Below are 25,337 nucleotides of genomic sequence, written 5' to 3'. Positions count from 1 at the left end.
ACAAAAATGTCACAAAATGTCTTCATAATATATGCACAAACTGTTCCGGGTGGGAAGCATGCGGACACCTTTAGAAGATGTTATGTAGGGAAATATGTTTCATACATGTAGTTATACAAGATTCCACAAGAGGGCAGGCTAACCTACAACATGTGATATTGCATCTCTGCTATAGCAAGACATATTGTCAGGTGGAAGCAATAGAGGTGCAATACTGCATGTACACAATGTAGTCTACTAGTACACAAGGTAGATTGAAGAAGACTGGTTTATAGCAGCTCACCATGGTCTTGGTTCTGGGGCTACACTCTCCACTGAGTGAGCGTTCAGGCACTTTGACCTTCAGGTAGCTGTTGGGAGAGTTGAGCCAGCGCGCCCTCTCCCTCTGCTGTTTCTGCACCAGGAAGTTAAAGGGGTTTCTCTGACCCAGATCACTGTCCTGCAAGGGGACAGTGTAGACCGTGGCAGGAATCTCCACATCATTTTTGGTCCGAATCTTTTCCCTCACTATTGGGTGGTGGTACGTATAGCCTGTACGGTAACCCTAGCAACACAGAGAGACAATGTTTCAGTCCACCTGTCAAAATGGATTCCACGGGAAAACTCGGACACCTGTTATCCATCAACTGTAAAGTCTCTGTTAGTGTTGAGAATGTTTAATAGATTTTCAAGGAAAAGGTTTGTGCAACTTAATTATGCTCAAAACAAACACAAGGTGTTCTCTGTTAAGTGAATGGCCCTCGACAGCATATAAAAACAATCTCCCAAGGACACGTTTTCAAACATTGGTCCTGCAGTTTCCCATCACAAATTTGTAAGATTATTTTCATCCTTAACAATGTGAACATACACTTCATATCAGTGACTAAAGCCTGTGGTTTAAGGGGATCCTAGACCACCCAATGTTTAGCCTCCATTGTTGGAACACTTTGTACAGTACATATAAACAACACTTTCAAAAGTGCCTGATTTCATAGGGAATGGATCACGCCTGGTAACACAGTGCAGTTGGCAGGGGAACTGTTGTTAGGGACACATCAAAGAAAAGGGGGGAATCGCAAACCCCAAACCCAACCATGTTGAGCGGAACCCAGGGAGTGTGTTGAGTTTTCCAGTCAATTGACTCTGAAGGATTGTGTGGTCTGTGCTCTTAACTCCACACAGCATGGCCTGGCACCTGGAATCCATGATGGGGGAGGCGGGCTATGATCACACAGAGCTGTACAAGCTAACACAGCTGTAGCCTACACCAGCCCCAGTCCCCAGCAAGTGGCATGTCATCAGTAGATTCAATAGAGAGATCAGGCTTGCTCATTGTCTGCGGTGGCCACAGAATGTGTCTGGCCCTAGTCATTAGCAGTGTTGTTGAGATAGTATTGTTTAAAGGGGAAGCCCGTTGAACATCACACAGTTATCTACAGTGGAGGCTAAACACAGACCCATCGCTAACAAACAGCGTGATAGCTACAGGCTAAGATTAGATGCTCATCTTTGATAAACACACAACGGTCTTTAATAAGGCACACTGGGACAAAAACAAAATGGTGCATTAGTTCAAGGAGCTACAGCTGGCCTTGATGATCCCCCATGTTTGATTCACGAGTTAAAAATACTACTTTCCGGTTGGGAGTATGATGTCAATATATTCACACACATCCTCAGGATGTGCATGGGAGAGGAAACCCAAAGCATTGTGGGAAAGGTCAGGTATAATGGTCAGGTCACCTACCAGGTTGTCCAGCATCCTCATGAGCGACTCAAACTCTGCCTCGCCCACTTTCCACTTGATTTCGCTGTCCACGGTGACCCCAGCAGCAGCCACTCCATGGGTCAGGGGCTTGAACCTCTCCCTGTCCAGGAGCACCAGGTTCTCTACTCCTGCAGAGCACCGCAGAGCACTGACCTGAATGACCACATCAAAAATACATATAGTCAAGGTCAGGATTTTTTCCTGACCATTTGAATTCACCAGGTTAACCGAATAAAGAGTAAAGTCTAAAATTGGCTATTATAGTGACAATATGAGGTAAAATGTGTCACGAGACATGACTAGAGTGTAGTAAAGAAAACAGAGGAATCCCAGACTGACCACACATGGAATAACCTGCTCAATGGATAAACCAACACTAACCCAGACACATTTTTATTTTACTAGGCACGTCAGTTAAGAACAAATTCTTATGTACAATGGCGGGCTACCCTGGCCAAGTCCTCCCCTAACTCGGACGACGCTGGGCCAATTGTGTGCCGCCCTATGGGACTCTCGATCACGGCCGGTTGTGATACAGCCCGGCATCGAACCAGGGTCTGTAGCGACGCCTCTAGCTCTGAGATGCAGTGCCATAGACCGCTGCGCCACTCATATGATGATAAGAGAACACATTATCCGTCTGCTCCACATAGAGCTATGAGTTACATGGGGACTCAACCAAGTCCTAGAACACTAAACTCCACCTGGTGCCATTTGAGAACAGTGGTTTTAATCACACATAGAGTATTTGATTAGGCTTTGTTTTAACAGATGTTTGACTTCTTACTTGTTTCTCTCTCACACAGGGAATGTAACACAATACCATTCAATTGAAAAATGACCAACACCAAGTTTGATTTGTTTCCAAAAACCTGGGAGCATTTTTATTCACATGTAATACATGCTGGTGGGTTTAGACCACACACGTTTACTGAGGCAAAGTAAACACGCATATATCTTGGATTGCAGCACGCCAACATCCTATTTCCGAGGTAAGAAAAATGAAATAGCAGTGAACTATTCCATGACCTATACAATAATGTGGTAGAAAAGGTGTGGCTGATGAATTCAAGTGTTACCTGGATTTCACAAGCCTGCTGTGAGTGGTAAATGTAGTGGAAAGCCTCCTCTATCGTCTCCCCCAGAGCAACCAGGCCATGGTTCCTCAGAACAAGCACCTACAAAATGATTAAGCGTGGGATAACAACATCAAAAAAGGCCGTATGAATGCAGAAGTAAATACAAAGACATGAAAGGCAAAGCAGTTTAGCAAGTGGATACAACTTCTTGTAATGTGAAAATGCATTTTAAATGCTCTTATACCTGTGTAGAAAGAGTAATTACTACAGTAACAGAACAATTTGACTAAACGCATTAAATGTTCTGTTTCTATGTTTGGCACACACGACAGTGAGCCTGTTGTTGTTAAGGAAACCCATCATTCTGCGTTACCTTGGCAGTGGGCCCTAGAGCTTTCTGGAACTCCACCTTCTCTTCTTGATCATCCAGACAGCCTTGGTAACCGAAGTACGCAACATCGCCCAGAACCAGAGCCTCTTGGGAAATGGGCAGGATGCCACATTTCATCGAGGACACCTGTGAGTTCAGGATAAAAGCAACCGTGGCTATGCTGTGTCACCAACAACTAACAAAAGTTATTTCCGGCTAGTAAAACATCAGACAACTATAAACTAGTAACTATGAACTTTAGAAGGCAACAGCACAATTACATTAGGTGCACTTAGTGTATATACAATAATGAAACAAAGATGAGATGGTAAAGACGGTAAATACACTTCCAGAGGTTGCTCTTCATTCAGTCATGAAGGGACATGGCCACTCATTGAGCTTTAGTTTAAAGTGTACTCACAGCAGCAGTGGCAGAGGTGTGGATGTGTATGATACACCTGACGTCAGGGCGCATGGAATAGACAGCAGCGTGAGGGCTGAAGCCAGAGTGGTCCACCTCCAGGTGGGTGGATCCCTGGTCGACAACATCACCAATCATGTTCACTTTCACCTGGAAACAGACCAGGACACAACACCTCTAGGTCTACTATGGCAGCAAGATACTGAGTCGGATACAAAGTCACACTACTGTTTTGGGTATTATTCCAACTCGTTGTGCTGTTACTCACTTTATTCAGTTATTATGATTGTATTGCAAGAGGAATCTAGTTATCCTTCTATTGGGACTTCCACCAATACTGTATTACGGCATCTACACGCTGACAACAAACTAGAAAACATCCATTCAACACAATTGTCAATTCTCCTTGACCCCTTGCTGAAGTAGTGAGGCATGTCTCTCAGCACAGCCAGGGTCTGTTTGAGTGGCTGGCCATTGATTATGAGGCCCTGTCAATAGTCTGAACACATATTCTGCACAATTCACACATCTGAATAGGGTTGTTTTGTATTGTTAATGATTGTGTTGTTCACCCACTGGAGATAAGCACAAGCTGTTATTTTCTCGGGTCGTTCTAAGCCATGTGTATCTGGAATATGAAAGCGCATGGACCATTATACCTACCAGACTGCCAGCCGTCACTTCGGTGAAAGAGAGCCCTTGTGGGATGATAAGAACATGGTCTTGTTCTTTGCTAACCCGGACCTGTACAAGGGAAAGGAAAACTTATATAACAAGCAAATGTCAAAAGGCATGCATTGCCAAGAGCAACATTGTACCAGCTATATCATTTGCTACTGGATATAGACAATTATCAAGATAAAAATGACTATTTATACTTTAACAATGCTTGCCAATTGCAAAAATAGAATGCGTCTTGGGTGACTGAGCACTCCATGTGTCATTATGACGTGCCTACAGTAATCAAGATTCATACTGTGCTTATGAGTCTAGTGGTTAGGGCGTTGGGCCAGTAATTGAGAGGTTGCTGGATCGAATCCCCAAGCTGACAAAGGTAAAAATCTGTTGTTTTGCCCCTGAGCAAGGCAGTTAACCCACTGTTCCCCAGGCGCGCGAAGACATGGATGCCGATTATGGCAGCCCCCCCGCTCATCTCTGTTTCAGAGACTTTATACTTTAAAGGGCATTCGACAAAACGGAACCCTAATCTTCTACAACCACTTCAACAGTGACTGTTGGTTTATAAAGAGAAGGTGCTGCCTCCACCTCAAAGCCATAGGAGACAACCGTTATGTTTTCATTTCCTAACAGTTTCAGTAAACATTCCTAGTGTTTTTAAAACACTATACTACTGTATAAATACTATAGTATTCACTGTAGTATACTGTAGCCCCTGCGCACCTCTCTGATTCAGAGGGGTTGGGTTAAATGCGGAAGACACATTTCAGTTGAATGCATTCAGTTGTACAACTGACTAGGTATCCCCCTTTCCTTGATGCTACATTAAGTTGCCATAATACGTTTTTTTTTATGTGGGTCCTACTCACAGTAACGTATGAGCTGGTGAAATGGGCCCAGCTGAAAAGGTCCACCAGTCTGTAGACACTGGCTAGCTTACAACGACACTGTTTCTCCCCTTTGGTAAAGGATGGAGACTCTTCCCCATAGAGGTCATTGACTGGGGCGACCATCCCTGTGCCTGGAGAGAAAACGCATTGCATTCATGGTGAACTGGTGTGACCGAGAGCACAGTCACTAACACCCTACAGCCTTCGTGACAAGCACCACAAATGTCTAAACGGCCACCTTTGTTCAAACTAAACAAGCTAAACCATTCATAATACTTCAGAGATATAACATTTATGAATGTTCATGAAACAAGAGCTTTCTTCATGTTCACGTTGTATTATAACATGGTCAATGGAATTAGCTTTCTCCATGACTACTCGTTCAACACGAACAGCTCTTAAAATGTTCTGCATCTCTCTTTTCAAGTTCCTCTAACAACATTTAGCTCAAACGATTGCTATAAAAATGACTTTCTCATTAAATCACTACATCTCAGCATTCCTTGCTTAACTTTTGGATCATAATAGTGCTGTTCTCAGTAGTATATATTTTTTGACTTTATACTTTAAAGGGCATTGAACAAAACGGAACCCTAATCTTCTACTACCACTTCAACAGTGACGGTTTCTAAAGAGACAGTGCTGCCTCCACCTCAAAGCCATAAGAGACAACCGTTATGTTTACATTTCCTAACAGTTTCAGTAAACATTTCTAGTGTTTTTTAAAACACTATACTACGGTATAATTACTATAGTATTCACTGTAGTGTTTTTACGGACTAAAGTCAGCAAAACCACTACAGGCAATACTGTAGTATTTACTGCAGTATACTGTAGTATTTACAGTTAAATATGCACTATGCAGAAATGGCTCTGGTTGCTAAAATTCTAAGAGTTTGCCTAATTTCAAGCAAGTATACTGCTTGCAGGTATAGTGTAGAGAATGACTGTACCACCTAAACCACTGTGAAATATATTTTCCATAACCAAAAAGATTGGATTTTCATGTTTGAAGCCGGTGTTAAAAAATGAAAGTAAATAAGGCAAAAATGAAACGTAAGACCAGGAAGCATAAATATAGCGCACATAGAACAGATCTACCACTTATTAGACTTGCTTTTAATGAGTGACAGATCTATGACTAAATTTCTATGTGGATTTGGTCAAGTTGCTCAAAAAGTTGCATATTGCAGCTTTAACAATAGTATACAGTATATTATGAAAATATTGAGACGCCTTGACTTTTTCCACATTTTGTTACATTACAGCCTTGTTCTAAAATGGATTAAATTGGGTATTTAATCAATTTTTCAATCAACACACAATACCCCATAACGTCATAGCAAAAACAGTTTTTTTGATTTATGTACATTTATCAAATAAAAACTGAAATATTACATTTACATAAGCATTCAGAACCTTTACTCAGTACTTTGTTGAAGCACCTTCGGCAGCGATTACAGCCTTGAGTCTTCTTGGGTATGACACTACAATCTTGGCACACTTGTATTTGGGGAGTTTCTCCCATTCTTCTCTGCAGATCCTCTCAAACTCTGTCAGGTTGAATGGGGAGCGTCGCTGCACAGCTATTTTCAGGTCTCTCCAGAGATGTTCGGTCGGGTTCAAGTCCGGGCTCTGGCTGGGCCACTCGGACATTCAGAGACTTGTCCCAAAGCCACTCCAGTGTTGTCTTGACTGTGTGCTTAGGGTCGTTGTCCTATTGGAAGGTGAACCTTCTCCCCAGTTTGAGGTCCTGAGCGCTCTGGAGCAGGTTTTCATCAAGGATCTGTCTGTACATTGCTACGTTCATCTTTCCCTCGATCCTGACTAGAGGTCGACCAATTAAATCGGCATGGCCGATAAATTAGGGCCAATTTTAAGTTTTCATAACAATCAGTAAGCATCCTTTTTGGATGCCGATTATGGCCGATTACATTGCAATCCTTGAGGAAACTTCGCGACAAGATGACCACCTGTTACGCGAGTGCAGCAAGGAGCCAAGGTAAGTTGCTAGCGAGCATTAAACTTATTTTATAAAAAACAATCAATCTTCACGAGTTAACCTAGTAATATCGTCAACCATGTGTAGTTAACTAGCTTGTCCTGCATTGCATATAATCAATGCGGTGGCTGTTAGTTTATCATCGAATCACAGCCTACTTCATCTTCACCAAACGGGTGATAATTTAACAAAAGCGCATTGCTGAAAAAAGCACAATCTTTGCACAAATGTACCTAGCCATAAATATCAATGCCTTTCTTAAATTAATACACAGAAGTATAGATGTTTAAACCTGCATATTTTGTTAAAATAAATGCATGTTAGCAGGCAATATTAATTAGGGAAATTTGTGTCACTTCTCTTATGTTCAGTGCAAGCAGTCAGGGTATATGCAACAGTTTGGGCCGGCAGGCTCTTTGCGAACTAATTTGCCTGAATGTTACATAATTATCACATAACATTGAAGGTTGTGCAATGTAACAGCAATATTTAGACTTCGGGTTACCACTTCGGGTTGCCTCCCTGCCGCTGAAAAACATCCCAATAGCATGATGCTGCCACCACCATGCTTCACCGTAGGGATGGTGCCAGTTTTCTTCTAGACGTGACGCTTGTCGTTCAAGCCAAAGAGTTCAATCTTGTTTTCAGCAGACCAGAGAATCTGGTTTCTCATGGTCTGAGAGTCCTTTAGGGTCCTTTTGGCAAACTCCAAGCGGGCTGTCATGTGCCTTTTAGAGGAGTGCTTTCCATCTGGCCACTCTACCATAAAGGCCTGATTGGTGCTGCAGAGATGGGAGAGTCTTCCAGAAGAACAACCATCTCCACAGAGGAACTCTGAAGCTCACTCAGAGTGATCATCGGGTTCTTGGTCACCTACCTTCTCCCCCGAATTCCTGGTTTGGCTGGGCAGCCAGTTCTAGGAAAAGTATTGGTGGTTCCAAACTTCTTCCATTTAAGAACAATGGAGGCCACCGTGTTCTTTGGGGACCTTCAATGCTGCAGAAATGTTTTGGTACCCTTCACCAGATCTGTGCCTCGACACAATCCTGTCTCGGCACTCTAAAGAAAATTCATTCGATCTCATGGCTTGGTTTTGGCTCTGACATGCACTGTCAACTGTGGAACCTTATATAGACAGGTGTGTGCCTTTCCAAATCATGTCCGAATAAAGTGCCTATAAGAACATCCAATAGTCAAAGGTTAATGAAATACAAATGGTATAGAGAGAAATAGTCCTATAATAACTACAACCTAAAACTTCTTACCTGGGAATATTGAGGACCCATATGAAAGCTGGTGGTTCCCTTTAACATGTTCTCATGTTCTGAGCAAGGAGCTTAAACGTTAGCTTTCTTACATGGCACATATTGCACTTTTACTTTCTTCTCCAACACTTTGTTTTTGCATTATTTAAACCAAATTGAAAATGTTTCATTATTTATTTGAGGCTAAATTGATGTTATTGATGTATTATATTAAGTTAAAATAAGTGCTCATTCAGTATTGTTGTAATTGTCATTATTACAAATAAATAAACCGATTATTCGTATCGGCTTTTTTGGTCCTCCAATAATCGGTATCAGTATCGGTGTTGAAAAATCATAAATCGGTCGACCTCTAGTCTGAATACGTACAGTTGAAGTCGGAGGTTTACATACACTTAGGTTGGAGTCATTAAAACTAGTTTTTCAACCACTCCAATAATTTCTTGTTAACAAACTATAGTTTTGGCAAGTCGGTTAGGACATCTACTTTATGCATGACAAAAGTAATTTTCTCAACAATTGGTTACTGACAGATTATTTCATTGTATCACAATTCCAGTAGGTCAGAAGTTTACATACACTAAGTTGACTTTGCCTTTAAACAGCTTAGAAAATTCCAGAAAATGATGCCATGGTCTAAGAAGCTTCTGATAAGCTAATTGACATCATTTGAGTCATTTGGAGGTGTACATGTGGATGAATTTCAAGGCCTCTGGTCTGATGAAACAAAAATTTAACTATTTGGCCATAATGAACATCATTATGTTTGCGGGAAAAAGTGGGAGGCTTGCAAGCCGAAGAACACCATCCCAGCCGTGAAGCACGGGGGTGGCAGCATCACCATCACAAAGCCCTGACCTCAATCCTATAGAGAATTTGTGGGCAGAACTGAAAAAGCATGTGCCAGCAAGGAGTCCTACAAAACAGACTCAGTTACACCAACTCTGTCAGGAGGAATGGGCCAAAATTCACCAAACTTATTGTGGGAAGCTTGTGGAAGGCTACCTGAAACGTTTGACCCAAGTTAAACAATTTAAAGGCAATGCTACCAAATACTAATTGAGTGTATGTAAACTTCTTACCCATTGGGAATGTGATGAAAGAAATAAAAGCTGAAATAAATAACTCAACTATTACTCTGACATTTCACATTCTTACAAAAAAGTGGTGATCCTAACTGACCTAAAACAGGGAATTATTATTAGGATTAAATGTCAGGAATTGTGAAAAACTGAGTTTGAATGTATTTGGCTAAGGTGTATGTAAACTTCCAACTTCAACTGTATGTAAATAAGCTATTTTAGTTTTTTTTATGTATAGTGCATGTGCAAAAATGTCTAAAAACCTGTTTTCACTTTGTCATAATGGGGTATTGTGTGTAGATTGACAAGCAACATGTTTATTTAATACATTTTCGAATAAGTCTGTAACGTAACAAAATTTGGAAAAATGGAAGGGGTCTAAATACTTTCCGAATGCACTGTAATTACTGTCGTAAAAAAAACTGTAGTGTATATACTACAGTAATTAATTAAGTGTCTTTGCAGATTGTAGTATACTGGTGGTAAATTGTGGAATAGATACCGGCTGGAATGCGGTTTTAACCAATCAACATCCATTATTAGACCCACCCGTTTTGTAATATTCTACAGTATACTACATTTTACTACAGAATTCTAAAATAAGTACTGTAGTATTCTATAGTAAACTGTAGTACTTTTTTTATGTGGATGATCTCCATTGAAAGATGGAGGGAAACATAATTGATAATCCAGACAGCTGCAATTCATTATAAAGTCCAGGACATGTGGGCAACTTATGAGAAACATTTGGCATGTGGAATGTTGTCAACAAGTACTTGACCAGAATTTTGCTGCATAAGGGCTCTCAATGTCACAGGTTTTAGTGAATACCTTGTTCCAAAACATTGACAATGCAGAGAATCAGGATGCATCACTGAAAGACTATGCAGACCCATATGTACTCTCTCACGTGTGCACACACACTGCTACTTACTGAGAGGAGATGTGAAGGAGCCTGTCCCTCCCATAGAACTGGCCATGATCAGGTCAGCTACTTGCCTAAGAGCCAGCAGCCCTGTTGGATTACTGCCCTTAGTCATCTGATCCTGGACCAGTCCTTCCAGCTCATCCTTAAACACCTGGAAACAAAACAATGACATATTAAAATGACTGAGTGAAAACAGTCCCACTGGCTTACATCTATCAATCTTTACCAGTCCAGGATAGTGGTCACTGGTCACAAATAATAAGATGAGGGAAGGAAGTAGGGCGGAAGGTAGCCTAGTGGTTAGAAAGGTGAACAAGCAACCAGATGGTTGCTTGGTCAAATCCCAGGTCTGCTGGGAAAAATCTCCTGGGAAGTGGGCTGGAAACTGGAGGGTTGCTGGTTTCAAATCCTAGATACCATTGAGAAGGACCCTTAACATCCCACAACAGCTTCCTGGGTGCTCAGTGTTGCAGCCCCTGCACCTCTCCAAAAACCTGTATATGTGAGTCTTTCAGAAGGGTTGGGTTCAAAGTGGAAGTCTTGTGTACAATTGACCAAGAAAGTTATCTTAATCTTACAACTTCTGGGATGGTCTACTGTTGTGTAGTTATGCAATTATTCTCACCTTGACCCTGTTCCAACTCCCTGTCTATTCAGCCATTCACATTAGGACAATGTACTTCCAGTGTACTCTCAGCCCTAAAAAAGCCCTCCTGAATTAAATCACATTAGATTCTTCTAAAACCCTCTTTGTGCCAATGTCACTAGAGGTAACTGGGAAGTATCCTTCTCATTAAGCCAGCCTATTAATTTATACCCACAGTGTCGTTGTCTTTTTGGGAAGGATACCCAAGATATACGATTCTCCTGCAAGCCTCTTTGGTGGAACGCCAGCATTCCGCCCCATCTCAGTGCGGTTCCCATGGTGATGAGCTAAGTTCCACTTGTTGGGGTCTGTTATGCAATCACAGACATGCGTGGGCTCATCTTATTTCCATGCACTTTACGGGTATGTGTTTGTTGCACCTCCTACCAGCATCTCTAACCACATTTTACTGCTCGATTATCTATGCCTCCGATTCACAATTGCATATATGCATTTATCATGGGTGCATATAGGCAACATTTACTGCTTATACTACAAAAAAAGAAGTATATATATATATATATACATATATATATATACATACACATATATACACACACATACACATATATACACACACATATACATATACACACATACACACACACACACACACACACACACACACACACACACACACACACACACACACACACACACACACACACACACACACACACACACACACACACACACACACACACACACACACACACACACACACACACACACACACACACACACACAGCCTTGCGAAAGTATTCGGCCCCCTTGAACTTTGCGACCTTTTGCCACATTTCAGGCTTCAAACAAAGATATAAAACTGTATATTTTTGTGAAGAATCAACAACAAGTGGGACACAATCATGAAGTGGAATGACATTTATTGGATATTTCAAACTTTTTTCACAAATCAAAAACTGAAAAATTGGGCGTGCAAAATTATTCAGCCCCTTTACTTTCAGTGCAGCAAACTCTCCAGAAGTTCAGTGAGGATCTCTGAATGATCCAATGTTGACCTAAATCACTAATGATGATAAATACAATCCACCTGTGTGTAATCAAGTCTCCGTATAAATGCACCTGCACTGTGATAGTCTCAGAGGTCCGTTAAAAGCGCAGAGAGCATCATGAAGAACAAGGAACACACCAGGCAGGTCCGAGATACTGTTGTGAAGAAGTTTAAAGCCGGATTTGGATACAAAAAGATTTCCCAAGCTTTAAACATCCCAAGGAGCACTCTGCAAGTGATAATATTGAAATGGAAGGAGTATCAGACCACTGCAAATCTACCAAGAACTGGCCGTCCTTCTAAACTTTCAGCTCATACAAGGAGAAGACTGATCAGAGATGCAGCCAAGAGGCCCATGATCACTCTGGATGAACTGCAGAGATCTACAGCTGAGGTGGGAGACTCTGTCCATAGGACAACAATCAGTCGGATATTGCACAAATCTGGCCTTTATGGAAGAGTGGCAAGAAGAAAGCCATTTCTTAAAGATATCCATAAAACTGTTGTTTAAAGTTTGCCACAAGCCACCTGGGAGACACACCAAACATGTGGAAGAAGGTGCTCTGGTCAGATGAAACCAAAATTGAACTTTTGGCAACAATGCCAAACGTTATGTTTGGCGTAAAAGCAACACCCTGAACACACCATCCCCACTGTCAAACATGGTGGTGGCAGCATCATGGTTTGGGCCTGCTTTTCTTCAGCAGGGACAGGGAAGATGGTTAAAATTGATGGGAAGATGGATGGAGCCAAATACAGGACCTTTCTGGAAGAAAACCTGATGGAATCTGCAAAAGACCTGAGACTGGGACGGAGATTTGTCTTCCAACAAGACAATGATCCAAAACATAAAGAAAAATCTACAATGGAATGGTTAAAAAATAAACATATCCAGGTTTTAGAATGGCCAAGTCAAAGTCCAGACCTGAATCCAATCGAATCTGTGGAAAGAACTGAAAACTGCTGTTCACAAGTGCTCTGCATCCAACCTCACTGAGCTCGAGCTGTTTTGCAAGGAGGAATGGGAAAAAATTTCAGTCTCTCGATGTGCAAAACTGATAGAGACATACCCCAAGCGACTTACAGCTGTAATCGCAGCAAAAGGTGGCGCTACAAAGTATTAACTTAAGGGGGCTGAATAATTTTGCACGCCCAATTTTTCAGTTTTTGATATGTTAAAAAAGTTTGAAATATCCAATAAATGTCGTTCCACTCCATGATTGTGTCCCACTTGTTGTTGATTCGTCACAAAAAAAATACAGTTTTATATCTTTATGTTTGAAGCCTGAAATGTGGCAAAAGGTCGCAAAGTTCAAGGGGGCCGAATACTTTCGCAAGGCACTGTATATATTATCTTATACTTTGCCTGCCAAATGTACTTGTCAAGTTCACAGCTTAGCTCATCAAACAATTTTGGGCATCCACTGTATGTACATATATACATGTGTGTACATACAGTGGATGCCCAAAATTATGTTCATGCCTATATTGTTCTGTCTGTCAAGAATTAAATTTGACAAAAATGTTTGAGCTAAGCAGTGAACTTGACAAGGACATTTGGCAGGCAAAGTATAATAAGGCTCAAATCTATTCGGACTGGTTCATATTTAAAACCACAGCAGTGGAGCTTGGCTGTTTCCTCTGACAGTAGCACATTGTACTGCATTGCAAACAAAGATTTACACTGTACAAACACCATACTACTTAATATGACTGAGTTGCCCGACTTGTCTTACCTAGCTACCTCAATGGTAAGAGCATCCGCTAAATGTCTAAAATGTAAAAGTAATAGCCTCTTTATTTGCAGATCAGTTCAAATGTAGCCATCAGAATGAAAACTGAAGAAATCAATGATCTACTCTACTAGAGCCAATGACACAGGCCTGGACCTCAAAGAGAAACATTTTTCAGGCCATTTGATGGTCTGCAGCCAGATAATGAAAATGGCTGTACTGTGTACACACATAAACATACACATAAAGAACAAGAGACATACTGGACTCTGTAGGATCTGAGTGACTCTCTTCTTTTGCTCCATCATGTTGAAGTCCTGCTGTATTTCAGGTGACATGTTCCTGCTGCGGACGTACTCAGGGTCACTCTCGTCCACCCGGTCAAAGTACCTCTCCTTGGAGTCTGTGCTGGATAAGGACAGGGTCATGGACCCAACCGTATGTCTGATCTCCACCAAACTCATACTGTCCAAGTCTTCACAACAGCCTCACTCTCTCTGATCCTCACCTGCCACACTCCAGGACTGCTGGCACTGGGAATCTGTTGGGGACAGACAAACACTTTAGTTTTCCACCAGTGCTGATGATGCCAATGTTAGACATAAAAAATTAATAAAAAATTCCACAGGAAACTTGATGCATACTAAATCAATTATTTTATTGCGGAGGTAAACTAATAGGCTTGCATAAAGTTGTAAACAAACACACAGGGAAGGAAAAACACACAGGACCCCATAAAGAGTTTCTGCTGCCTTTGCAAAATCTAATGGGGATCCTAATAATACATTTTAAAAAAAGGTTTACCATAACCACCTCTATCTCTGCAGAGAAACAGAGAAACCCCTGTGTGTCTACTGTAATCTGTGGGGTGGGGGAAGGGAACATCAATCACCAATGTTTACTGTCATGCAAACAGCCAGAAAGCATGTCAATAGAATATCACAGGGGGCCTTTGCATTATCGCCTCGTATAAAATCAACTAGTTTGGGAGAGCATTTAGCACCTATTGTGTTAAAGTTTTAAAGGGGGGGGGGGAATCAACAGGGGATAAGTAAAGGGTTAAAACAGTCTGTGACCTGGATTTATTTTGCTCTATTATGCCTGTTCAATATCTCACCAAGTTCTTATCAACACAACTACAAATTGGTCTGCATGTGATGGAGGCTAAACAAATCAATTAGAACAGATATTCTACCCATTTTAAGGTGTCAAAAGTGGTCTATTCAATGTGTCTGTTCTGCAGTGAAAAGCCAGATACAGATAACTTAAACATGTTATTTGAAGATATACAGAAAAGGCACATTACGGAAAACAGCAGCAGAGCATTTCCTGTATTACACAAATATAATAACTTCTGCCCAGAAAATCGGTAAACTTTCTTATTTTCTATACAGACATCTAATCAAAATTCAACCATATGTTCAAAGAGTCAAATATATCGAGTTCCGCTAATACGAACGGCAAGAAGCACAAAAAAGACACCCAGGTCCCGTAAATATACCATTACGTAAGAGTTAACACATTAAAATCAGATCCAACAACGTAATATTATGAAAGGAACAACAGAAGAAGAGGAAAAATGTGCTGCATGATGCATCTTACGCTTTAATCAAAGGAGATACTCAACTCACCGACGAAATAGGATACTCCATTGAGGAGCACCACGACAAAAAAAGTTGAGCATGTACAGTATATGCCATCATTGAATTGACCATCGACTCGTAACTTTAAACTTCCAGGAGTATTATCAATACGCTGCGCTACAAAGTAACCCTAGACCCTTTGCACTAAACCTATCCACACGAAATAGGCGACATTGTATACAGTAACTATTTGAAACATCAAACCTTTTTTTTGCCAGTGATCGTATCTCCGTAGCCTATCTAACGACAGAAAACCCCCACAAGTCCTGGACAGAATTCAAAGATCGAGACTAAAAGTGTTAAATGTATTCCAGATTTCGGTGCATCCTGCAAACGTGTAAAATATTACTCCGTATGTGCGCCCTATGTCGTTGCAGTAAGCATGTAAACAGCTGTGTGTGTGTTTCTAAATTTGCAGGGGCGAATTCATTTAGCCGATTATGTAGCAAAACGTTTCTTAAACCGAAACAAACAGAACGTAACGGGGCGAGACCTACTTGCATTTGTCCAATGGAAGCTCTCGTATGGACTGATGAAGATGACATCCCTGAATGCAAGCAAGTCCGCATGTTGTGAGTGGGTGTATTTGTGTGGAAAAAAATGAAACCATGTGACCTCTCATATCCCCCCCAAATACATCCATATATGCTAAGGTCAAACAGATCATGACTCCATCCATTTGTTTTGCTGAAGAAGAGAACCTATTGGTAGTTTTTTTTTACACTGAATATCCCTTTGAGTATGGTGAAGTTCTTAATGACACTTTGGATGGTGTATCAATGCACCCACTCACGACAAAGATACAGGTGTCCTTCCTTGCCGGAGAGGAAGGAAACGGTTCAGGGATTTCACCATGAGGCCAATAGGGACTTTAAAACAGTCACAGAGTTTAATGGATGTGATAGGAGACAACTGAGGATGGATCAACAACATTGTAGTTACTCCACAATACTACTAATTGACAGAGTGAAAAGAAGGAAGCCTGTACAGAATACAAATATTCCAAAACATGCATCCTGTTTGCAACAAGGCACTAAAGTAATACAGAAAATAATGTGGCCAAGAAACTTTTTGTCCTGAATACAAAGTGTTATGTTTGGGGCAAATCCAATACACCACATTACTGAGTTTCACTCTCCATATATTCAAGCATAGTGGTGGCTGCATCATGTTATGGGTATGCTTATAATCATAAAGGAATGGGGAGTTTTTCAGAATAAAAAATAAATGGAATGGGGCTAAGCACAGGTAATATCCTAGAGGAAAACCTGGTTCAGTGTGCTTTCCACCAGACACTGGGAGATTAATTCACATTTCAGCATGACAATAACCTAAAACACAAGGCCAAATCTACACAGGAGTTGCTACACTGGAGTTGCTTTCTAAGACAGTGAATGATGCCGAGTGGCCAAATAACAGTTTTGACTTAAATATGCTTGATATTCACTGGCAAGACTTGAAAATGGTTGTCTAGCAACAATCAAAAATCAATTTGACAGAGCTTGAAGAATTTTGAGAAGAATAATGGGAAAATATTGTACAATCCAGGTGTGCAAAGCTCTTCGAGACTTACCCAGAAAGACTCACAGCTGTAATCACTGTTCAAAGGTGATTCTAACATATAGGTGTATGAATACTTATGTAAATGAGATATTTCTGTATTTCATTCTCAATAAATTAGCAACATTTTCTAAAAACATGTTTTCAATTTGTCATTATGGGGTATTATGTGTAGATGGGTGAGAAAAATAAATACATGTAATCGATTTTGAATTCAGGCTGTAACAAAACAAAATGTGGAATAAGTCAAGGGCTATGAATACCATGAATACTTTCTGAAGGCAATGTACATCACATTTCGAACAGCAACATTGTGATATGCCCCTAAAGCACTTGTGTGATTGTGCACATCTCCTGCTTAGCTGATTAGCCTACAGACACAGTCAAATTTATTCTAGTTCTAGTCAAGGGTTGAATTACTGAAAGAGATTTTCTGGTACTTTGTATACTTTTTTTTAGCAAAATAGAGATCACGAGCCAAAAGTGGTCACTGAAAATTGTGTACTACATCACCTATGTGTAAATATGTGCACCATGTCATTGCTTTCTCTCACTTGCTCTGCTGTGTGGGCATCTGTTTCTAGCTGTCACTCAAATGGCGAGGGGCTGCATGCCCATTGGCTAGAACTCAAATTGCTAGGGGGCTGGCACATGTGGGGAAAAATGTATGGAAAATGGCGCTGCACAGCTTCCAGAAAAACAGCTGCTTTCAAACTAGGAATTTCGTGGCTAATTGAGGTAAGACAGTAATTCTGCTCACAGATTATGCATTCATGAACTACACAATGACACATCCAGCTCAAAGAGGGAGGTTAAAAAAAAGACTTCGTAGTCACCAAAGTTCCAGAGAATGTTTTTAAAGAAAATAAAAAAACCTCAAATTACAGTTCATTACTTATTCAGATTCATGTCAAAATTGTATTCCTTACTTGAATTAAATGTAATAGTAAATGCTGGCATCCTTTTAAAACTGTTATGTGATTAAATGTGTATTTCTGTCCCCTGTTTTGGTCACTTGGGAATGTGATTCACTAGTCTATTCAGGAAATAATAATATTGAATTGTTAACTCTTAATGGAATCCCACTGTGGGTTGTGTCCAAACCACTCACTATCAGGAATCAAGGTAAGACCCAGATGCAGACACGTGGAATAGACAATGGTTTACTATTCCAACAGGGGCAGGCAATAGACAGGTCAAGGCAGGCATGGGTCAGGAAATCAGAGGTGGGGCAATGGTACCGAATGGCAGGCAGGCTCAGGGTCAGGGTAGGCAGAGGTCAACAATCCAGAGGTGGGGCAAAGGTACAGGTCGACAGGCTCAGGGTCAGGGGCAGGCAGAGTGATCAGGCAGGCGGGCTCAGAGTCAGGACAGGCAAGAGTCAAAACCAGGAGGGCAAGAAAAAGAAACTGGGAAAAGCAGGCGCTGATAACAAAAACGCTGGTTGACTTGACAAACAAGACGAACTGGCAACGGATAAACAGAGAAAACAGGTATAAATACACAGGGGAAGATGGGCGACACCTGGAGGAGGGTGGAGACAATCACAAGGACAGGTAAAACAGATCAGGGTGTGACACTCCCAAAATGTTTTTGTTTTGAATCATGAAATTGGCTTTATTGTAGAAAACTAGAGATCAATCCATTCAACACAAAGACAGACACAGAATTCCAACAAATCCCGCCATGAACTCATGTCAACTTTTAAGAGCAGTTAATAACATAAACTTACTATACGAATGCAGATGCAATAACTTGCTCGCAAACACACAGAACATTTACAGTAAAATTTGGTCTCCCAATGAACCAATGTAAACATTTCTTGCTGCCCCAAGGACCTCTAACTGATCTAACTGGTCCAAAAGGTCTCACACACACACACACACACACACACACACACACACACACACACACACACACACACACACACACACACACACACACACACACACACACACACACACACACACACACACACACACACACACACACACACACACACACACACACACACACACACACACACACACACACACACACACACACACACACACACACAATTGGAGAGAGAGAGAGAGAGAGAGAGATTAGTTCAGTGACTGACATAACATTTCCAGGAAGCAGAGTGGAGTGTCCACAGCAAGGCAGATACCGGGACATATGGCTTGATGTAATGAAAAGCAGAACTTTCTCAATTAAGAGCTGAATGACCCTTCAAGTCCCCATTGCTACCCAGCTGCAACCCTATGGGGAATGAAATATGCACTCACAAAAAAATGTGGTGCACGTACACACACACTTTCAACATACTCTTACTGAACCCCTACATTCTCTGTAACTCTATTTGGATATTTTTTTGGAAGGGCAGTCCTTCTTGTGTAACATTGACCAGATGTCTGGTGTTATTACTAGAGACCTCATTTATAAGGTGCACGGTAAGATACAGTACATACAGTACCAGTCCAAAGTTTTAGAACACCTACTCATTCAAGGGTTTTTCTTTATTTTTTCTATTTTCTACACTGTAGAATAATAGTGAAGACATCACAACTATGTAATAACACATATGGAATCATGTAGTAACCATTTTCTGGATTGACTGACCTTCATGTCTTAAAGTAAAGATGGACTGTCATTTCTCTTTGCTAATTTGAGCTGTTCTTGCCATAATATGAACTTGATCTTTTACCAAATAGGGCTATCTTCTATATTCCACCCCTACTTCTCACAACACAACTGATTGGCTCAAATGCATTAAGAAGGAAAGAAATTCCACAAATTAACTTTTTACAAGGCACACCTGTTAATTGAAATGCATGTGACTACTTCATGAAGCTGGTTGAGAGCATGCCAAGAGAGTGCAAAGCTGTAATCAAGGCAAAGGGTGGCTACTTTGAAGAATCTCAAAAATAAAATATATTTTGATTTGTTTAACACTTTTTTGGGTTAAAACATGATTCCATAAGTGTTATTTCATAGTTTTGATGTCTTCACTATTATTTTACAATCTAGAAAATAGTACAAATAAAGGAAAACCCATGAATGAGTAGGTGTGTCCAAACTTTTGACTGGTACTGTATCTATATAGTATATCAGAAAAACAAGCACACCTTTCTTATGATTGATTTCTAAGTGCATAAATACAACACTCCAAAAGCACTTGATTAATAGTTAATAGACATGAAGAATACCACACTATCTTAGGACAACACCTAGAGCGATAACAGCAAAAGTGTTCATGGGATCCTACGTCATCAACGGCATAAACTTGACCTCACTCCTTGACAGAGGGAACCATACAAAAGGCTGCTTTATATAAAAGGATGAGTTTACAGAAACAAGTCCTGCTGCTCTTCCAAAGGCTTCCAATGACCTTCATAAAATGTCCACTCTAAGAATAATAACAACTAGACGAGACTCATGTTCAGGTTACGTATTTACATCCACGCCAGAAGATGCAATATGCTGCATGTTGTTTGGATCAGTTACAATATGTCGTTTTCCTTTTTCTCTTCTCATTATCATAATGCGCATAATAACTACCTGACAGTATATTTTTACAGCTCAAAAAGTCATTGTGAAACAGAAATTTAAGCTGGAATTGAATGAGATTTAAGCTTTAATGAGCTACTGAACCAGAGCTCTGGTAGGCAAGACATAGTACACACTTTATCATGATGAAATTACTAAAATCATGAATTCATATCTTTCTCTACATTTGGTTTTGTCACAATGTGTTAATTTTCCCTTTTATTTTCCTGAGCTGCTTTTCCATCAGAGACCATCTACTGTAAAGCAACACAAACAGGGATGCCTTTTTGGGGTCGGTAATTGTTCGATTGTCAGAAGCACCCATAATTATTTTTTGTTCTTCAATTGTAGTGTTCAAATTTAATTTTCATCGTTCTCTAAAGGATTTGACTTTTATTTCTCAAGCTATAGTAATTGTAATTTCTGTACCAATCTGAAATGTAACACAACATTAGTTATCGCTGAAGTTAATCATGGAATCTCCACTCTGCCAAATATTTCCAGTTGACAAGACTTCTGGTTCGTTGGAGGGAGTCCTTTAGAGTTTACAGGTATCATTATTAAGTCTGTTGCTCAAACACAGGAAATAATTTCTGCATAATAGTGGCTTTCTAATGAAGGGATAAAGAGAAAAACTCTTCACAGGAAGTCCAATGGTGAAGTCCGGGCTTCCAGACAGAAAAATAATCTTTGTCATCTCAGGGAAAGGGAGAAGAGCGAGAGTGAGAGAAAAATAATAATATGCAGATCAGCAATATCTTACCCCAAACCTCACTTTTCAGGGGGAGTCTAGGAGGTGGACACATCCTATTCTCCCCAGACAAAATTACAGGTTATATTGCCTTCTTGACTGATTATTCCTTCTGTCAGAGCAAAATGTTAAAGGTCATATCCTCTCATCAGCCAATCGCAGTCACATCATATCTGGTGATTTTCTCGTGTCTAGTTGACTATTTAAAGATTGAAAGGGGAACTTTTCTCTCTGGGGTCTATGAAATATTGCCTGACACTTTTACATCCATGTCTGTCCCATCCCATGCCTACATTTATGGTAATTTTCCTGTGGCCTCTGTGATGGGGAACCCCTTAATTTATTATCAACAAAATTACTTTTGACCCTAACCCCAACGAATTGATACCAACTGTTTAGAACCAACAGAACCACAGTCCCCCTGTGAGAATAAAAACGTGTTGTTTATGAGTTTATTCGATACAGTAAAATATCCTACCACATAGTTTCAGAGTTTGAGGAAAAGGATACCTCATCTAATTTCACCAACAGTGCCTTCAAGTCGGTTCCACTGAGAAAAAACATCCATCAACAGCAGTTCTTTGAAGAGAATACAGCCATGGACAAATGTTTAACAAATTCACATCACTTCACAACTCCCTAGATATGCATAAAAATGTAACTTTAAAAACATTTGCTTTGATACAGCGTCTTAGCCACTGAATGTTTCACCCACTTCAAGGCTTTTTGTATGTAATGAAATACTCGGTAATCCTGATTAAATTGATACCTCACTGTAAATGGGCGGTACACAGCTTTCTCATATCATGGACATTTAGGTCATTTTCCCTGAGAGCCTAATGTAATAACCAAGTCAGTGTTAAAGGCCTGAGAAACGTCTATTTCTGAAGCCCTATTTCAGGATTTTGAATACTGCATAGCTTAACTGAAGGCTACTCCTGCCTTTGGTCTGAGCTATTCTTTTCCCTTGTAGTGTTCTAAGTGTACTGATGTCAAATGTGCAAAAAAGAGGACCACTGTTTCGAACAGTTACATTTATGCAAAACTTTGTATACAATGAAGAACATGCTATATGGACGAACATAATCATAAGGCATTTTTAAATCACAAACCCTCTGACGGCAAGTCCACAGTGGAGCAATGTTTATCTTTTCAAAACCATCACAATACTTATGAACATGGTTCTGCTATTCACTTTAGCAGTGTGGGTGGTAAGTAACACCTCATGTACAGGAAACTAGGGACCTGGAGCAATTTACATTGTTGCAGTAAAAACAGTATTTTCACAACTTTATATAGAATTTGAAACTGGCAGAGATTAATGTTGAATCAACACATAAACTGAACAAAAATATAAATGCAACATGCAACAATTTCAAATATTTTACTGAGATATAGTTCATAGAAGGAAATCAGTCAAATAAAACAATTAGGCCCTAGTCTATGGATTTCACATGACTGGGCAGGGATGCAGCCATGGGTGGGCCTGCAAGGGCATAAGGAAACCCACTTAGGAGCCAGGTCCACCCACTGGGGAGCCAGGCCCAGTCAAGCACAATGAGTTGTTCCACACAAAAGGGCTTTATTACACATAGATATACTCCTCAGCAAGCCCCCCTCCCTCTCATCAGACGATCCCGCAGGTGACGAAGCCAGATGTGGAGGAAGCCAGATGCTGTTGTGAGGCCGGTTGGATGTACTGCTAAATTCTCTAAAACAGCGTTGGAGGTCGGCTTATTGTCGAGAAATTAACATTAAATTATCTGGCAACTGCTTTGTTGGACATTCCTGCGGTCAGCATGGCAATTGTACACTCCCTCAAAACTTGAGACATCTGTGGCATTGTGTTGTGGAACGAAACAACACATTTTAGAGTGGCCTTTTATTGTCCCCAGCACAAGGTGCACCTGTATAATGATCATGCTGTTTAATCAGCTTCTTGATATGCCACACCTGTCAGGTGGATGGACAAAGAGAAATTCTCACTAACAGGGATGTAAACAAATTTGTGCACAAAATATGGGAGAAATAATCTTTTTGTGCATATAGAACATTTCTGGGATCTTTATTTTAGCTCATTAAAAATAGGACCAGCTCTATAAACTTTACATATTTTTGTTCAGTATACATAACGGCTAGGAGAGAGGACTGAGCTGAATGAAGAAGAATTACAAGAGTGGTCAAGTTTTGTTCATCTACAGTACATGGAGGACCTGGCCGAGACTATTTTCTTTTGATTGCCTCCACTCTAAGATGTGGTTTAGGGTGCGGTTGACTATGGGGCTGGAGTAAGGGTCTGGCCAAATTTAACGCGTGGTGGGTTTATCATATAAACATAGACAATGAGAAGACAAAGCTGAGGATATACTGTACACTGAGTATGCAAAACTGAACACCTGCTCTTTCCATGACAAACTACACTGACCAGGTGAATCCAGGTGAAAGCTATAATCCCCCTGTTAAATCCACTTCAATTAGTGTAGATGAAGGGGAGGAGACAGGCTAAAGAAGGATTTCTAATCCTTGAGACAATTGAGACATGGCATGTGTATGTGTGCTATTCAGAAGGTGAATGGTCAAGACAAAAGAAAGTGCCTTTGAACAAGGTAAGGTAGTAGGTGCCAAACGCACCGGTATTTCCCAAGAACTGCAACACCGCTGGGTTTTTCCACGCTCAACAGTTTCCCATGTGTATCAAGAATGGTCCACCACCCAAAGGACATCCAGCCAACTTGACACAACGGTGGGACGCATTGGAGCCAGCATCCCTGTGGAACAGGGATACCTTGTAGAGTTCATGCCCCAACAAATTGAGGCTGTTCTAAGGGCAAAAGGGGTGCAACGCAATATTAGGAAGGTGTTCCTAATATTTTGTATACTCCGTGTATACCTAAATAACTTTGCTTTTAAGAACATGACAACTATTTGAGTTAAATTCATGGCTAAAATATACTTGTTTTGTGTAGAAAATATCCAATAAGTTCCAAGTAATCACTTAAACATGACACGTTAATTGCTAACGCTCAGTTACATGGTTAAGATGGTTTGCGTCACCACCCTCTGCACGTGAACTTGATGGTTTTCTGAAAACCTACATTAAAGTACCAAATTAGCTATGAAATCTTGTATGCCTCAATTCCACATCTAAAGTAAACACACGCTTACCCAGTGTATAATGTTTCTAGAGAGAGAGACATTCATTGAAAGCAGCTGTTCGTGACTTAACTCAGCATCTGGAACTGATGTAGTTCTGGTCTATTATAGCCAAACAATAAAGCTATTTCTCGACAACATTGTAAAAACAGCATTTACTATCCTAAGAAAGTGTACTATAGCATACACAGCACTATACACACAGTATTGCTGTATAGAGTAATACAGAATAAGATAACACATCTGGTAAGTGAAAGCCTTCTCAGTCAGACATTTCCTTCTTAACAGACTCACATGTGATTCACTCCACCCACCCATGAAAGGGATTTTCATTTTGATACAACATTGAGCAAGTCCTTATAAAGTCCAAAGTAACTGCTTAAAATGAGAAGCTATTTTCAAAACATTTCCTGATTCACTGATATTACATAAAATATCATTTGCCTTGCTCTGTTTGCAGTTACAAACTACTATTCTTGTTCAGTTGACTTGTCTCAACCATTGTAAAAACGTAACAAATGCTGCCCCACTCACCTTTTGAGGTCAAACTCCCACAGTTCTGCCAGGATCCTGATCTAGCTTCAACTAGGATGAGTGACCGATGCTTTGCCTATCATCTCCTACTCTATCTGTTCCTCAATGTCATGTGATGCACATTCGCACAGCTTGCTGGGAAAAACTTCCAAACTTGTCAGAGGAGGTTGAGGAGACAACAATCTGTTGTATGGGACTGTATTGTCCAAAAGTGGGAGGAGCAACACAGTCACACACCCACCAGATATGTTCTGGCATACATGTATATAGCTTACTCAAAAATCAATATAACATTTTTGGAGAGCGGGA

At 40.5% G+C, this 25,337-nt stretch overlaps 1 protein-coding gene across 3 annotated transcripts in view; it reads right to left on the bottom strand.

Moving 5' to 3' along the window:
• The window catches only part of LOC124037229 (gamma-adducin-like), a 28,894-nt gene extending 3,761 nt beyond the window's left edge, over nucleotides 1–25,133 (bottom strand). The window contains exons 1-10 of one of the 3 annotated variants that reach the window (XM_046351896.1): nucleotides 25,029–25,133; nucleotides 14,120–14,397; nucleotides 10,472–10,616; nucleotides 5,168–5,319; nucleotides 4,284–4,364; nucleotides 3,621–3,770; nucleotides 3,203–3,346; nucleotides 2,830–2,928; nucleotides 1,730–1,903; nucleotides 284–544 (exon numbers count right to left, since the gene is read on the bottom strand). In XM_046351896.1, coding sequence (XP_046207852.1) covers nucleotides 284–544; nucleotides 1,730–1,903; nucleotides 2,830–2,928; nucleotides 3,203–3,346; nucleotides 3,621–3,770; nucleotides 4,284–4,364; nucleotides 5,168–5,319; nucleotides 10,472–10,616; nucleotides 14,120–14,320 — 1,407 coding nt within the window. In that variant the 5' untranslated portion in view covers nucleotides 14,321–14,397; nucleotides 25,029–25,133. The other 2 variants (XM_046351899.1, XM_046351897.1) reach the window with 2 other exon arrangements.
• Nucleotides 25,134–25,337: the final 204 nt, after the last annotated feature.

The sequence above is a fragment of the Oncorhynchus gorbuscha genome, linkage group LG06 (genome assembly GCF_021184085.1).
Source record: "Oncorhynchus gorbuscha isolate QuinsamMale2020 ecotype Even-year linkage group LG06, OgorEven_v1.0, whole genome shotgun sequence".
NCBI classification, from domain to species: Eukaryota; Metazoa; Chordata; class Actinopteri; order Salmoniformes; family Salmonidae; genus Oncorhynchus; species Oncorhynchus gorbuscha.
This window is presented reverse-complemented; position numbering and strand designations above follow the sequence as displayed.